We start from the raw sequence: 14,094 nt of genomic DNA on the forward strand, positions 1-14,094 counted from the left end.
AATAGCACATTATAAATAACATTTTTAATTACAACTGAAAGTACTCGAACAGAAAATGATTGCGTTTCTGAGACCTCCTCAACTTCCATATCTTTTTCGCTGGGAAACAGATGGCTCTAAAACAATAAGTGAACCGTTTAAAAAGATTACATCTCTGACAGAAAGACATCCCCCTAATGAGTGGCAGCTTGCCGCCATAGCAACATACAAGTTCTGCAATCAGCGGTGTTCAGCAGCCTCTTGACTCAAATATCGGAAACAACAGCACTGATAAGCAAATACAGTGTATCACCAGCTGAGTCAAGAACATAGGCTTAATGGAGACAAGCTGGAAACAGGCTTGGTGGGATGTTACACTGGGATGAATGCAAAAGCAGGATCCATGCATACATTATGTGATTGTGAAATAGCTGGAGGAACTGTGTTTGCAGTTATTCTCCAGAAAAAATAACATCATATATTGTGTGCTGCCTCTGACTCAAACACTTACTCTACTCTTTATACCTACAGTTGTAGGAATAAGATATCACTGCAGTGATTGATGGACTGGGTGGTAAGAGGTGAAGTCAGATGTAATCCACCAGGATGTTAACCACACCCTCAGTTAATATTATCAAGGGCTGTGATATCCACGTAATCCGATAAAGAGCAAACACAGAAAAGGGTTGAGATTTAAATGATGTGATAAGGCTTGGGCCAAAGTTGCAAAGTCCTACTTAATTTGGCTGCTGTGGTATGAGACTGAGGAGAATGAGAGGCAAAGACAGAGTCCCTCAGCAACAATTTTACAATTTCTTACTTTTAATATAATCTATAAAGAGTTGCAGTACAATCATGAAACCAACTGGAAAGCAAAAAACCTCAGAAACTCTGTAAATGTGGTGTACTGTTATCTGCTATACTATGTGTAATTCTGTATTATGGGTCCTGTTTTAAAACTTATCTCTGGTTTAGTAATTAAAATCAACATTTAAATGGTACAGTAATTACCTGACAAACTTTTGAAAAGTGACTGTACATTTTTTGAAAGAATTGTTGACCATTTTCTTTTGTTGTGTGGGTAAAATAAGGGGATCTTAAGAGCACCTCAGACTCAACATATCAAACTGTGAAATATCAGTATTACTCAGTACACATCTACTATAGTGTTAGACAGTTTGTGACCAATTTTAAAGTATGTGTTCACAAAACAGTGAAATATGGATGCACTCCCACATTAATGAATTTGATTGAATTGACTTAAGCACTGTAATGGTCTTCCTTGGTTGAAGACTTTCACTGTGGTCGAAACTCCCTGTTAATGGAATAAGACCCAGTGTAAACTCTGCAATTTGATCCTGCTCTAAAATAAATGTGTAAATAGTTTCTGAAAAGATAAATTGAGTGACAGAGTTGCTTCCATTACTGCAACAGGAAAGACTGGTTCCGCATCAATTAACCTGCAGTATCCATTGATCCACCCTGCACAATGGGCTGTGTTAATGCTTTAAGTACTGTACATCCCTCCAGATTATAAGAAATGCTTAAAAACTGTATGAAAATTTGAAGATTGAAGATTTTTTTAATGTTTATGATGCTGAAGATATTATTCTTTGCAAATAGGAGTGATTCAGGTAAAATAATTCCATAGACGTTCAATAATTCAGTCTTACATGTCATGAAAATAACAGTATAAAACTTACCTTGTCTTGATGCGTCTGGCGGAGTGAACGCCTGCCTGTCTCCTACAAAATGTGAAGGTAGGTTAGTGAGAGGACGTCTTTATGTGATGAAGAGTCGCTGGCTTTCCTCCTCTGTGGAGGCTTGAGTGTGTGTGACAGAGTGAGCTGGGTGTGTTTGCCTCCACACCCAGGTTTGAACACACCTGCAATTTCCTGTCTTGATATTTACCATCCCATCTACAGTACATATAGGCCTCCTCTCATATTGTTTACCAAGTCTCTCAAAGAAAAAAAGAATAAGGTTTTGATCTAGAGATTCTGTCATGAATTTAAGCTTAATAAAGTTAGAAAAGAAGTCCCAGAAAAGAGGAGCAAATGCAGCAAGATATTTTAAAAAGTAATCTACACTTCACAGATTGAGATAGACTCCAGTCTCACTCCAGGTCCTGATTGTGCTGGAAGTAGCCGGCCGGAGTTGTGTTTATGTTCGGCTGAGCCCTCAGCAGCACAGCGGGCATTACAGGGGCCACTTGACACCAATTATTCATTTCACAACTGTTACAACTAGCAGATGGGTGAATTGAACTCAAGGAGCTCCGAGTGGTATTGGAAAGGAATCAGAGGCTTTCCGTGGCTAAATCTCTCATTCTGTGCCCACTCACACAAGACACTCGACGAGGAATGCTTGACATTATTGAAGGTTTACAACTCTGGGCTTTGATCTCCCATTGGATAAGGCACTGGCAGCTTGTGTTTTCACTTGTTTTCTGAACATGGAAACGTATTAACACGCTGTATCCAAAGTGATTTGCACATTTTTTTAAGTATTAGAAAGAAAACAGGTCTTATTCTGTAGTGCGTACGTTAATCATTAGTCATTAGTTACTTGTTTTTATCGCTAAGGACAACCTTGAGCTTTAATACACTGACAAATCTTACAAATGGCGACTGCGGTTTTCTTTAACAGTTGTTTTGTTCTTCTGTTGCACATTGCATGAATCATACAGTCAGCTCCATACATACATCTAGTACAATTGTCTTATATAGTTCTATCCCTGCCAGTAAGTCTGAAGAACAGACTGTTACATAACTAACCTGGTTTTCTTGTTAACCAACAGCTTCAAATGACAGAATGAACGTGTTTCTTACCTTCGGCCATGGCTTTTTATGTTTAGCTTCAATACTGGACTCCATTATGAATATATGATCATTTCAGACCCGTAGTGAACTTCAGAACATACATATCTGAGGCACAAGCGGAAAATAAAGAGGAAAACAAGCTACAAGAAGTCTTTAGGCTTGAACAATAGGCCCTGTAATGCCTAATCCACAGCTGCAGTTAAAGTGGCTGCTGTGACGTAAGCGGAAGCTAAAAGTTCACATCAACATATCACATGAAGCTGAACGCCTCTTGGTTGCACATTAACCATTTTATATTCATACTATTAATGCACCTGCAAACGGTTAACGCTGCAGACAATGGAGGTTGAGCGTTTGAAGAGAAGCTCAGTAGTGTCCTCTTTTGAGTTCAAATGTTCAATTCATGCTCAAAATGTCCTTGAATTACAAAGTTTAGTCACAATATACTTAAAGCTGCTACCAAGCATTTGTTGAATGAGTTTCAGATTAAATAAAATCTATTTGTTTTGTGACGCTGCTCTTACATCGCTAGATTATTTCCAGATTGTATTTATTGATGCTGCAGCTCAACAATCTCTCTTCTCTCTGAAACAACTCATCACTTCAAAAACATGAAAGAACATAAAAAATAGATATGAGAAATGTCAAATAAAAAAATGAAATAGATATGAATAAAAATAAAACAGTTTAGAAAACAATCTCACCACAGGGTCCATTTATTATGGAGCTCTTTACTTTTTCAGTTGTAATATGTTTTATCTGTTCTGCTTTACTGTATATCACTCTGTTTATCTTATTTTATTGTTGGGTGTTTTATTCTATTTAATCCACTGCACTTGTATTTGCCTGTTTTTATTCAGTTGTAGATTTTTCATTTTGATTTCCTCATGTAAAGCACTTCATGATATTTTGTAGCAGGGGGTGTTTAATTGTAGATTGTCTTGTTTTAAGACAAAGTGCTCAGAAAAACTTCTAGAATTAAATGACAACTGGGCAAACTAGATACTAACTCACTTAATATTATGTGATATGATTGAAAAGATCAAAACAGCTACTAAATGGACCTTGTGGTGAGATTGTTTTCTCAACTCCAAGCTCAAGAACACTTAAAGGATGGATTCACAATTTATCAAGTCTGTCTTAAAACAACAGTCAGCTTTTCCTCGCTGTAATAATTCCTCCTGTTCATACAGGCTATTAAGAGATCACCTTCAAATATATAGCAGAGTTAGTCATATCAAGTGGATATCTGTCAACACCTCCTCGGACAGTGTTTCCCTGTTGAGCCTTGGTGGAAGTATAGCAACAGAAAGAGGGACTTAGGCACTAAAATGACTGTATTGTAGAAAGATATCACCTTGACTCATTTGAACGGCTGAAGCTTCATATTAGCTTCAGATACATTTTTAAATAAATTTTTTCACAGAAGCACTGTGGATTTTGTTCCCCATCCCTTACATTGTATGCACATTGTGAAGGTATTTTCTAATGATCAGTATGAACAGGAGGAATGATTACGGAGAGGTAAACCTATTTCAGTGTTCATATGGACACCTGACTGTTGTTTTACAGACAGATTTTTAAAAAATTGTGAACTCGTCCTTTATAACAATTTAAGGCTAAATCTAACAGTTTTATGATTGATATATATGTCAATCATCTTCTCAAGTAATCGATTGTTTGGTTTATAAATTGTCAGAAAATAGTGAAAAATGTCACAATTTCAAATGTTACACTGTCTAGTCCAACAGTCCAAAGCCCAAAGACGTTCAGCTTACTTGTAGAGGATAAAACCAGCATTTGTTTCATATTTTAGATGCTGCATCCTGAGAATTTTTGATTCCTTTCTCATAATTGTTAATGAGTAATGAAAAACAAAACTGCTGATGTATTCTTCTGTTGTGTTGAACCTTTGCGTGTGCTGCTTGGGTTAAGTGAAAGTCATTACACAGTGATACAAACTGACAGTGTGCAAACCTGCAACTTTAATAATGTTGTACAGTACGATTTCAACAGCATTCTTTACAATGCACCCACACCCCTTACCCCAATAAATAGAATTTCATATAATCTAAGCTAATCATTATATTTTCCTCAAACGGTTTAACATTTATCGGTGGACGGTGACATCATCACAAAGGTTTAATTTTTTTTCTATAATAAAGTGGGGTTTCAATGTCTTGAAGGATCATCGATTTACAGTCACTGTCAAGGATCAAGTCACATTGAATTGCAAAAATCTTTGGTAAATTTAACAATTCAATGTCACTAAACTCAAACGTACAGAATCATTCAGGTCTAACAGGCTAGGTGGATCATTTTTTTCAGGAGGTTCTTCTGTTTTCTTAAATCAAATCACAATTACCAAATACTTATTTCCACTTCAGTTTTCATATTTAGTTTATACGCTTTCGGAGATTTGAGTTAAATATGCAGCATAAAAATGTGCACCCCATACCCGACACAACAAAATCAGCACAGTAATGAAGGCACTTCATTCTGTAAGAGAAGATAAATCACAGTTGTTTAAACGAAAGGTCAGACAAGAAACAACAGCCTGCATAGCACAGCTCAACACAAAAAAACAAAAGGTCACCCATTGTCGGGAAAAAAAACAACAAAAAAATTATCTGTGTCTGATTATTTTTGGTAACTAAAATATTACTTGATAGAATAGTAAAACCTCCTATCTCTGATAGAAAAATTACTTTAAGTATGTCTTGCTTTTAGAAACATATAGTATGTACATACAGTAATATAATCTTTTGTCAGCAGGAGTCCTGTACAAAGAGTCCAAGAGTCCAGAAATGGTTATTCTTTCTAGATTTGATTATAGATCATTTGCCTGAAGTTCCCCGATTGGGAGTTGCGCTGGGACTCCCAGAGCTGGTCGGGAGGACGGGAGCCGAGCTGCAGGGCCGTGGCAGCGAGGTGAGGCCTCTGTGCAGCGGGGGCTGAGGCAGGAAGGGCCAGCTGGAGCCACCGTCTGCTACCTGTTCCTCAGGCTCTGTAACAGGCTGTAAACGTCCTCCTCCTTACTGAGGCCCTCAAACAGAGGAATCAGGTCAAGTAGCTCTGTGTCTGTCATGTCGTCAAACCAGGACTGCACGGGGACCTGTGTGGAGAGACAGAAGAGACCAGAAAGAGATTCAATTTAGTTGATATGGGGAGAAAATGCAGTTGACAGTTGGTGCTAAAGTATTGCATTATAGGTGAAGAGTTGGTGTGAGATTTGTGTAAATAATTAATGGGGAAAATGCATCAAAGGCATGAAGAGTGACAGATCCAGCAAGTTAAGTTCTCCACAAAGTAGCAAAATCTCATGAAAGTGGGAACACTGCCTCTGGGTCTGTTTCTAAAACAACATTGCAGATTAAAACTGTGACAGCATCTCTCACTGATGTAATAAATTATTATCATGATAACATTTATAACTAACTTATTTCTGTGGTACATGTGTATTTTGACCCAGTTTTTGGCCATGATGTTGGGGATCCAAAACGCAAAAAACATCATGCATAAAATCTCCCTGTAGCTCACATTTATGTATTTATTTACTGGCAATTGAAAACCTTATGACATTTTCCATTTTAGGGGTCATGTGAACAGGATTCTGGGCATTTGGCAATGCCCATATTCTGTCAAGACCAATAGAAATTCTCCGGAGTTCACCAAAGCTCTAAGATTCCTCAGTCAAACACTTTAACAAGAAACTGGTATAGCATTTTACTCAGGAGCAACCCCCCCCCCCCCAACCAATTCATGTCAGGTCCTTAAACACAACATCTATCCTTGCCTCATCTGTTTGGGATCATCATGTTACATACAAAAACAACACTCTACATGTAAAGACGCATGCTAGCCCTGCTGGACACATTAATATCAAACTCTTCATAGTTCAGGACAACTTACTGCATTCTCCGGGTGGAAGATGTAGGAGGCAGGTGAGTTGTCTATGATGATGACTTTGCTGAGCTCTCGGCCCAGCCGACTGAGGTCTTTGACGTAGTTTCCTCTGTGGAAAACACAGGATTCCCTGAAGAGCCGGGCACGAAACACCCCCCACTGGTCCAGCAGATCTGCCACAGGGTCAGCATACTGAAAACGCAGACATATCAGGATGATACAGTCTGCAGCACTGCTATAAGATAAGATACATTTATTGATCCCACAGTGGGGAAAATTCATTGCTACAGCAGCTCAAAAATAGTGATATAGAAAAAAACTAACAAAAACAAATGTATACAACAATAAAAATTATAAACTAAATAAAAGGACCCTAAAATGCAATTATAACATATATATACAACAATAAAATTACTAACTAACTGTCATATTAGTGTTACAATCCCAGAACCAACCTTGGCTAAGCTTGCTGTGAAGAGGACACACTCAAAGAGCTCCCCCATCTTCTGGAGGAACTCATCCACATAGGGCCTCTTCAGCACATACACCTGAAATGGCAACACATGCCATTAACTCCTCACACTTTAGTAGGTATGAGTACCCCCCAGACTTAACAAATATCAAGTACCAAAAGCTGATCAGATTACTTATTCTTTGATTAAATATCTATGCCAAAATTATGCAAAATGCTTTGTTTTGGCGAAAGAGAGAGCGTTGGCTTATGTTTCAAAATTTAAAAAAAAAGGTGTTTTGAAGAACAAAAAACGGTATCAACAGTATCAAGTATCATTTTGGTATTGGAGACAAAACTCGGGTATCATATCAGCAATAGTATCAAAATTTCAACACAGCAGACATTACGATTACATTCCATCTGGTCTTCATCCTCTTCAGTCCGTGGAATAGCTGCTGCCCCCAAGTGCAAGTAATCAAGCATAGGCCAAGGCAGACACAGAAAGCCTATCCTGGATTACTTGAACCAGGTTACAGCTACAGAGTGATGGCTTGTGCTTCACACAGGATGCAGAACAAAAAACCTCATCATACTGTAAATATACAGCAGAAACTAAAGGGCACCATGCAAGTGTGACTACGGCCTCTGTTTCTTTCTATTTGTAGTCAATTGTGTGTGTCTCTCTCTCTCTCTCTCTCACACACACACACACACACACACACACACACACACACACACACACACACACACACACGTTTCGACTCAAGTGAAGCATCTCCTCAGAGCTCTCAACACCATCCTCAGCACGCCTTGTGAAAGCTGTTTATCCAGTGACACAGTCACGTTACAGCACATATATCTTTACAGTGAACAAGGACTCTAAAGTCACAGAGAGTAGAAGGAGAAAGGGAGGAGTATAGGAGCAGTCCCGCTTTGATGTAGCTGTGAAGTATAAGAGAATAATATATACTAAAGGGAGCCCTTATAAATGAATAATTCTGGTATTTTCATGTGTGTTTTACATAACAGTACCTGATGAACAGTCCCATCAATCTCCACTGGAACGATGAAGTCTGCATTGCTAATGGGCTGTACAAAAAAAAACACAAACAAAGGATTTAAAAATGTCATTTTTTGCTCAAAACAGCAGGAGGAGGAAACAGCCAAAACACATGCACAGGTTTGTTTAAAAATAAGAAAAAATCTTCTCTAAGGTGCCCCAGGCAAACCAGGGAGGCTTTAACCATAATGTGGTTCCCTCTGCTCCAGCGCTCTGTATTTCAGTGTTAAATAAAAACCAGAAGAGAGACTCCAGGGAAAAACCTGGATGCTGAACAAGACGACAGACGAGGAACGCGAATGCCGTTTTTTCAGCGTGATTTGTGTCTTTTTTTTTTCTTGAAGCAAGAAGGGGAAAGCAGAAGGTGCATGAGACGGAGGAAGATAGACGCTGGAGGGGTGTGGGCGGAAGACAAGTGGAGGGTGTAAAAGACGAGGATGAAAGGATTAGGTGGGAGGCACGGCACTGTCATTTCAGAAGAGGGAGAGAAAGAAAAATAGGTGACGAGTTTCTCTGTGTTTTGGAGAAGCACCTGTCACCTGTTTAGATGTTTTATTGTGCAGATAGAAAACAAACAGGGAATTATCCAGAGGCATCATTTTGAATTGACTGTAATTCATCCGCCAATATTTAATGAACACAAGTAGATAAGCAAAAAAGACTGTTTTTAGGATGACTTTGAGTTTTTAGGTGATTTTATAATCAATTTTTCATTTACAGACATCCTTTGGACATTTGAGGTTTGTTATTCAGCACTAAACTGGCTGCCCTTGAATATAAACCTGCCAACATCCCAGATGATTGTACTGTATGTGCAAATTCAGTTGCCTGCCAGCATTAAACCACTGTTAGAAGGTACAGTTCAATGCCAGCCAGCAGAGGGGGTGTTTGCTGTAAGAATATTAAACACATCAGTTCAACTTTTCACATGTCACCTGTATAATTTGTGTAATTTGACCAGTGAAACAACACCAGAAATGCTGGGTTTTCTCTATGTGATGCAAGAGTGAGTCAATCCACACAATCAAAGCCTGCAGATGAGACACATGAGTGCTTCTATACATCAGTTTCATCATATTCAGCGCTGGTAATGTTTAACATAAAGAACATAAAGATGTGTAGCTTCGTCTTTAGCGAGTAATGAGCCTAACAGACAGAAAAAGAACAATCAGGCAGGAGGCATTGGTCCCACTTTAACAAAGAAAGAGAAAGAGAAAGAGAAAGAGAAACAGAAAGAGAAAGAGAAAGAGGAGAGAGACGCAGATGGGGGAGGAGATTCAGGGACAGACTTGGCCTCTGTCTCTTTGCTCTTCTGCTGAATCACTCCATCATCTGAAGACTGAGCGCACAACAGCTGCTCATCGCTCTGTAATGGGCCTCGATCCGAGACGGACAGCGATATGGAAATGGAGGAGTGAGGGAGGGAGGACAATGCATTGAATGTGTAAGAGAAATGGATGGCAAGAGTGATATAGTAAATGCGATGTGATGGGAGAGCATTTGTTTCATGGATCGCTGTTGAACCAGCTTCAGGAACTTCTTATGGGTTTTGTCACCTGCTGATCCAGCATTTTCTCCCCAAAACATGCCCATGTATCATTCCAGTACATCTACTTGATGAGCTCTTCCTTACCTTCTTTCAAATCTCTTTGAAAGAAACTTGTTTTTTTGGCATTTAAAGACTCTGAATATTTAGCCTGCAATAATAATAATTTAGCCTGTAATTAAGCATCCAAAAAAATAAACACTCTGTTGTCACTCACTTTAACCATTTTATTTTCTGTTCAATCACTGAAACGTTTTACCAATTTCAGTGGTGTACCGCGGTCTGCTAGTTAGCTTAGCACAGAAGCTTTCAGACCATGGCAGGCTAATTTGAATTCTCAATCTAGCTAAAAGCAAAAGAAAGTGCAGTGCATTGTTTTCCTGTGGTGGGAGACGATAGTAAGTGTTTTGAAGTCAGCTTGGCCAGATAGCAATATCAATCATCTTTCACCTAAATATGATTGGGCAGATATTTCTTATGTAATCAATGTCCTTGCTTAGCCACGCCTAACTGCAATCCAGAAACTAGGACAGGGAGAGAGACTTTCTAAAGAAGTACATAGCTATGTCAAAGGCTTTGTTCTCATACTTTACATACACATTAGATCCCAAATTATTATTAAGAGTCAGTCATGAATTTATCTTTCCAGGGGAAAATCATGGGGGGGAGCAACCATTACCATTATTAATCAACCATGTTGAACCCTAAAATTCAAATTTTATGTCTGATGTGGAGACTAAAACCTCTCTCATGTCTGTACTGTAAATATTAAGCCACCATCAGAAGCCGCTCAGCTTGTGTTAAAATGACACATTGGGGTTTTTCAGGGGGTTGTGTACTGAAACCTAAAGACATGAGGAGTATTTCTCTCTGATAATAATCATGTTTCCTAAAAAAGTCAAACCATTGCTTTTAAACACTGTATATATCTTCTTTTTTTTTACCTTGCGACAGACAAGCAGTCTACACAGACATTTCTGTCCCTAATTATGGTGTTATATTTTCTTTAAACTACACAAAAAATGCTACAAAGATAAACTCTATTAATAATATTATATTGAGTACAGTATGTCCTTCTAGGCACTTTTCTGCATGCAACACACACTGCATCTCATCCCAGAGCAAGCCTAGGAATTATCTTCTCATCCATAACATAGAGGATGAAGCATGCAGTATGTGATGTGTTATGTAATGTTACTTTTTTTGTCTATGTCCATCTGTGCTCTACGTTTGATGTCCCCAGTCGGATGTTTTCTGCTCTAATTGTAATAAAATTTGTATGTTAGTGGATTAAAGTGCTGAAGGTTTTGATCCAAAGTTACCTCCACTAACCTTGCTCATTTCTAAAGAAAATAATGAGCAGGAAATCCTGTAGATTTCTGAACGGAACTGTAAATGCTGCATGTGTGTCACTCTCTTTTTTTTACTCTCTTCCTCTCCAGACTGATTTTAATTTATTGCATTGCCTTCATCCATTTCACACTGCTGACTGATTCCTGAAATAAATGAATTATGATGGACTGAATATCCGATGTACAAGTTTCATGAAAAGGAAATATGAGGCTCCTGTGTGAGTTTCTGACTTGTTTTGTCAGGGGAGAAAAAAATAAAAATCCTTCAGACTAACAGAACAGATCCAAGACTTCTGCGAAATTTATCCCGCAGTCACTCAAGGCAACAGTACACTGTATTGGACACACCCTTGTGTGTGGGTGAGCATGTACGTGTGTGTGGTCCTGTACTGCTGGCATGTGACTGTAATGGGTGGGTCCAGTACAGTGTGTGTACATTTTTCTCTCCCTTTGCCTTTCCACAGCAAATGAGGAACTCATTTGAAAGGATTTCTCTTTAGTTATTTTAATCAACAAATAGTTTCCCTTCACTGCTGAGTCAAAACTGCAAAGCCAGATTTCTGAAGGAGTGGACAATGTCTGCTGATTTGGCCTTTTAGTTATTTTTGATATGTTTGACAGTTTAGATTATTTAAGCTACTATAAGGATGTGCAGAGCCAAACCAACAATGGGCTGATCCTGTGTGTTTATCCAAAGCCTGATATATCATAGTCTTCTGTGCCAGAGGCCTCTGTTGTTGTTCAAAAACTATTAAAATCACATTGCAGAGCCACACCATTGCACTGGATGGCATGTTCGTTCGCAGCTAAGATTGCAGTCTGTTTAGAAATTGTTCCAAAGACTAATAACAGCAACCACTATATTGAACATTTTGGAGAATTTCTCAAATAATGTAAGTACATTTGTTGACAATAAGAGAGATACTGAAAATCAGCAGGCATATCCTTAAAGTAACACAATTTATAGTCTCTTGCATCTGCCAGGCTTGTTTAGACAATACACAAGGATTATAGTATAGTATACTATTCAATTCAACCCAATTTTATTTATATCATGCCAAATCAAAACGAAAGTTATCTCAAGGCACTTTCTAGACTGTAGTCTGTAATGTAATTTAAAGAGACACAACGTTCCCCCATTAGCAAGCACTTGGCAACAGCAGCAAGGAAAAACTCCCCTTACCATTAGATTGCATCTCTAGTACAACGTACCATTTCTGCAGTCTGTTTGAAGTTTGAATCAGAATCATCACCTTTTGGGCGGACATATCCTCTCTTTGACCTTCAAGTACCATTGATTTATCATACACTACTAAATACACCAAGCGGTGCGTAAAAACAATCTGCTACAGCAACAGCAAATGACTACACTATATCACTGTCCGGTGAAAACTATGGATCTCAGACTTTCAACCTTGGGATTAAATGTTTCTTTATGAGTTAAGAGAAGTATCCCAAGTCTCCTTTAAAAATCCCTTACAATATCTCACAGTGCTCAATCTGTTCCACCTGCGGGAGACTAATCCCACGTAAAACATTCATAAACTGCTAGCACTATGAAAAGTTACATGAATATAAACATGTAATATATGTCCTGATATATTATACTCTCATCTTTTCTGTCATTGGGCACAGCAGCACCTTAAACCTAAAAAATATGGTATTTCATCTACCTTGACATCAGTGAAAAATGCAATAAATCCTTTATTAAAGCTTAAAAAATAGGCCAAATGTTTTATGATGCAGGAAGACCGACTCTTTAATAGCTTAGATGTTGGAGATTCATTGTTTTAAAAGGACATTGACAATACTGGAGGTACCTCCTGCCAAACAACTGACTAGAAGAATCCCATGATGCATGGTGAAGATATATTAGTTGCTATGGCAACACCTTGTTATGGTAATAGTTAAGGCCTCCTTCTTGTGTATAAATGAAAGACATAATAACCCTCAGGGATATGCTTCCCTTTGATTATGTGTACTTTAGTGATGCTGACACAGCTCAGTGGGACCTCATACTAATAGCCACCACATACCCCATATTCACAGCAAAGAATGGCATCTTCAGGAATTATTTCTGTATAATCCTATTATACTTCCGAGGGCTCCGGAATAACAGCATGACACGAGTAAAAAAGATGAAAAGTGTACAGATTATAAGTGTCTGTGTGCTTAAATGAGTTCCTGTGTGTTTGTGTGTGTGGGATGGAGGGGACTGTACCTTGAAGGAGCTGTGTACGAGGGTTTCGTCCAGGTCGATCACCACACAGTTCTTGCCATAGTCTGCTATACTGACCTCTGGCAGGAGGAACTTGGCTGGAGGCTGCGAAGACAATACACATACTTTACAATATTACGTACTGTAAGCTTTCATTAAAGGGAATAGACTGCCACATTGCCACGCACACACATACACCCATACACACACACAGGATCACACTGAGGGTGTCATTTTAGCTCTGCAAGTGTTGGAAATGATCACTCTGTCACTTTGGCTCACTAAGAAAAACACTTAATGACATATATGACCTGCAGGAGTGTGTCTCTTTGGATCTGCGGAGCTAAGATATATCAACACACGCTGTGACTTTGGATGTTTAAATGTAACTTAAACACACTTTTTTCTACTCTGGAAATCTGAATTTGGGCTGGATGATATTGCTAAAACTGGTATCAAGAGATGAAGAAAATGATCACTTATTTGTAATATTGACATTGTGCATATCACAATATGGCAAATATATGCAAAATTACATAAAAATAATCAAACTGATTTCAGCATGGAGCTCAATTCTTGACCTATGGGAACAGCACATTCACTGGCCTCTATGTTTGCATCACATATTTACTTTTCAGAGACCAAAACATCCACTCTTTGTGTAAATATTCAATCGAGGCACCTACAGTGAAGTGTTATGTCAAAATATCAGCATTTATTTATCAGCAATTATATTCATTGTGTATATTGTGTGCTT

General features: G+C 38.5%; 2 protein-coding genes across 3 annotated transcripts in view; one reads left to right on the forward strand and one right to left on the reverse strand.

The window, feature by feature from the left end:
- The window catches only part of LOC128382684 (glycine--tRNA ligase), a 116,768-nt gene that overhangs the window by 64,812 nt on the left and 37,862 nt on the right, over window positions 1-14,094 (forward strand). The window lies entirely within an intron of this gene.
- The window catches only part of ctdspla (CTD (carboxy-terminal domain, RNA polymerase II, polypeptide A) small phosphatase-like a), a 32,028-nt gene continuing 22,703 nt past the window's right edge, over window positions 4,770-14,094 (reverse strand). For both annotated transcript variants that reach the window (XM_053342686.1, XM_053342685.1), the window contains 5 exons: window positions 13,341-13,442; window positions 8,194-8,250; window positions 7,163-7,255; window positions 6,714-6,899; window positions 4,770-5,916 (listed from right to left, as the gene is read on the reverse strand). In XM_053342686.1, the coding sequence (XP_053198661.1) occupies window positions 5,791-5,916; window positions 6,714-6,899; window positions 7,163-7,255; window positions 8,194-8,250; window positions 13,341-13,442 (564 nt within the window). In that variant the 3' untranslated portion in view covers window positions 4,770-5,790. The remainder of the gene's footprint in view (window positions 5,917-6,713; window positions 6,900-7,162; window positions 7,256-8,193; window positions 8,251-13,340; window positions 13,443-14,094) is intronic.

This window comes from Scomber japonicus, chromosome 21 (assembly GCF_027409825.1).
Source record: "Scomber japonicus isolate fScoJap1 chromosome 21, fScoJap1.pri, whole genome shotgun sequence".
NCBI lineage: Eukaryota > Metazoa > Chordata > Actinopteri > Scombriformes > Scombridae > Scomber > Scomber japonicus.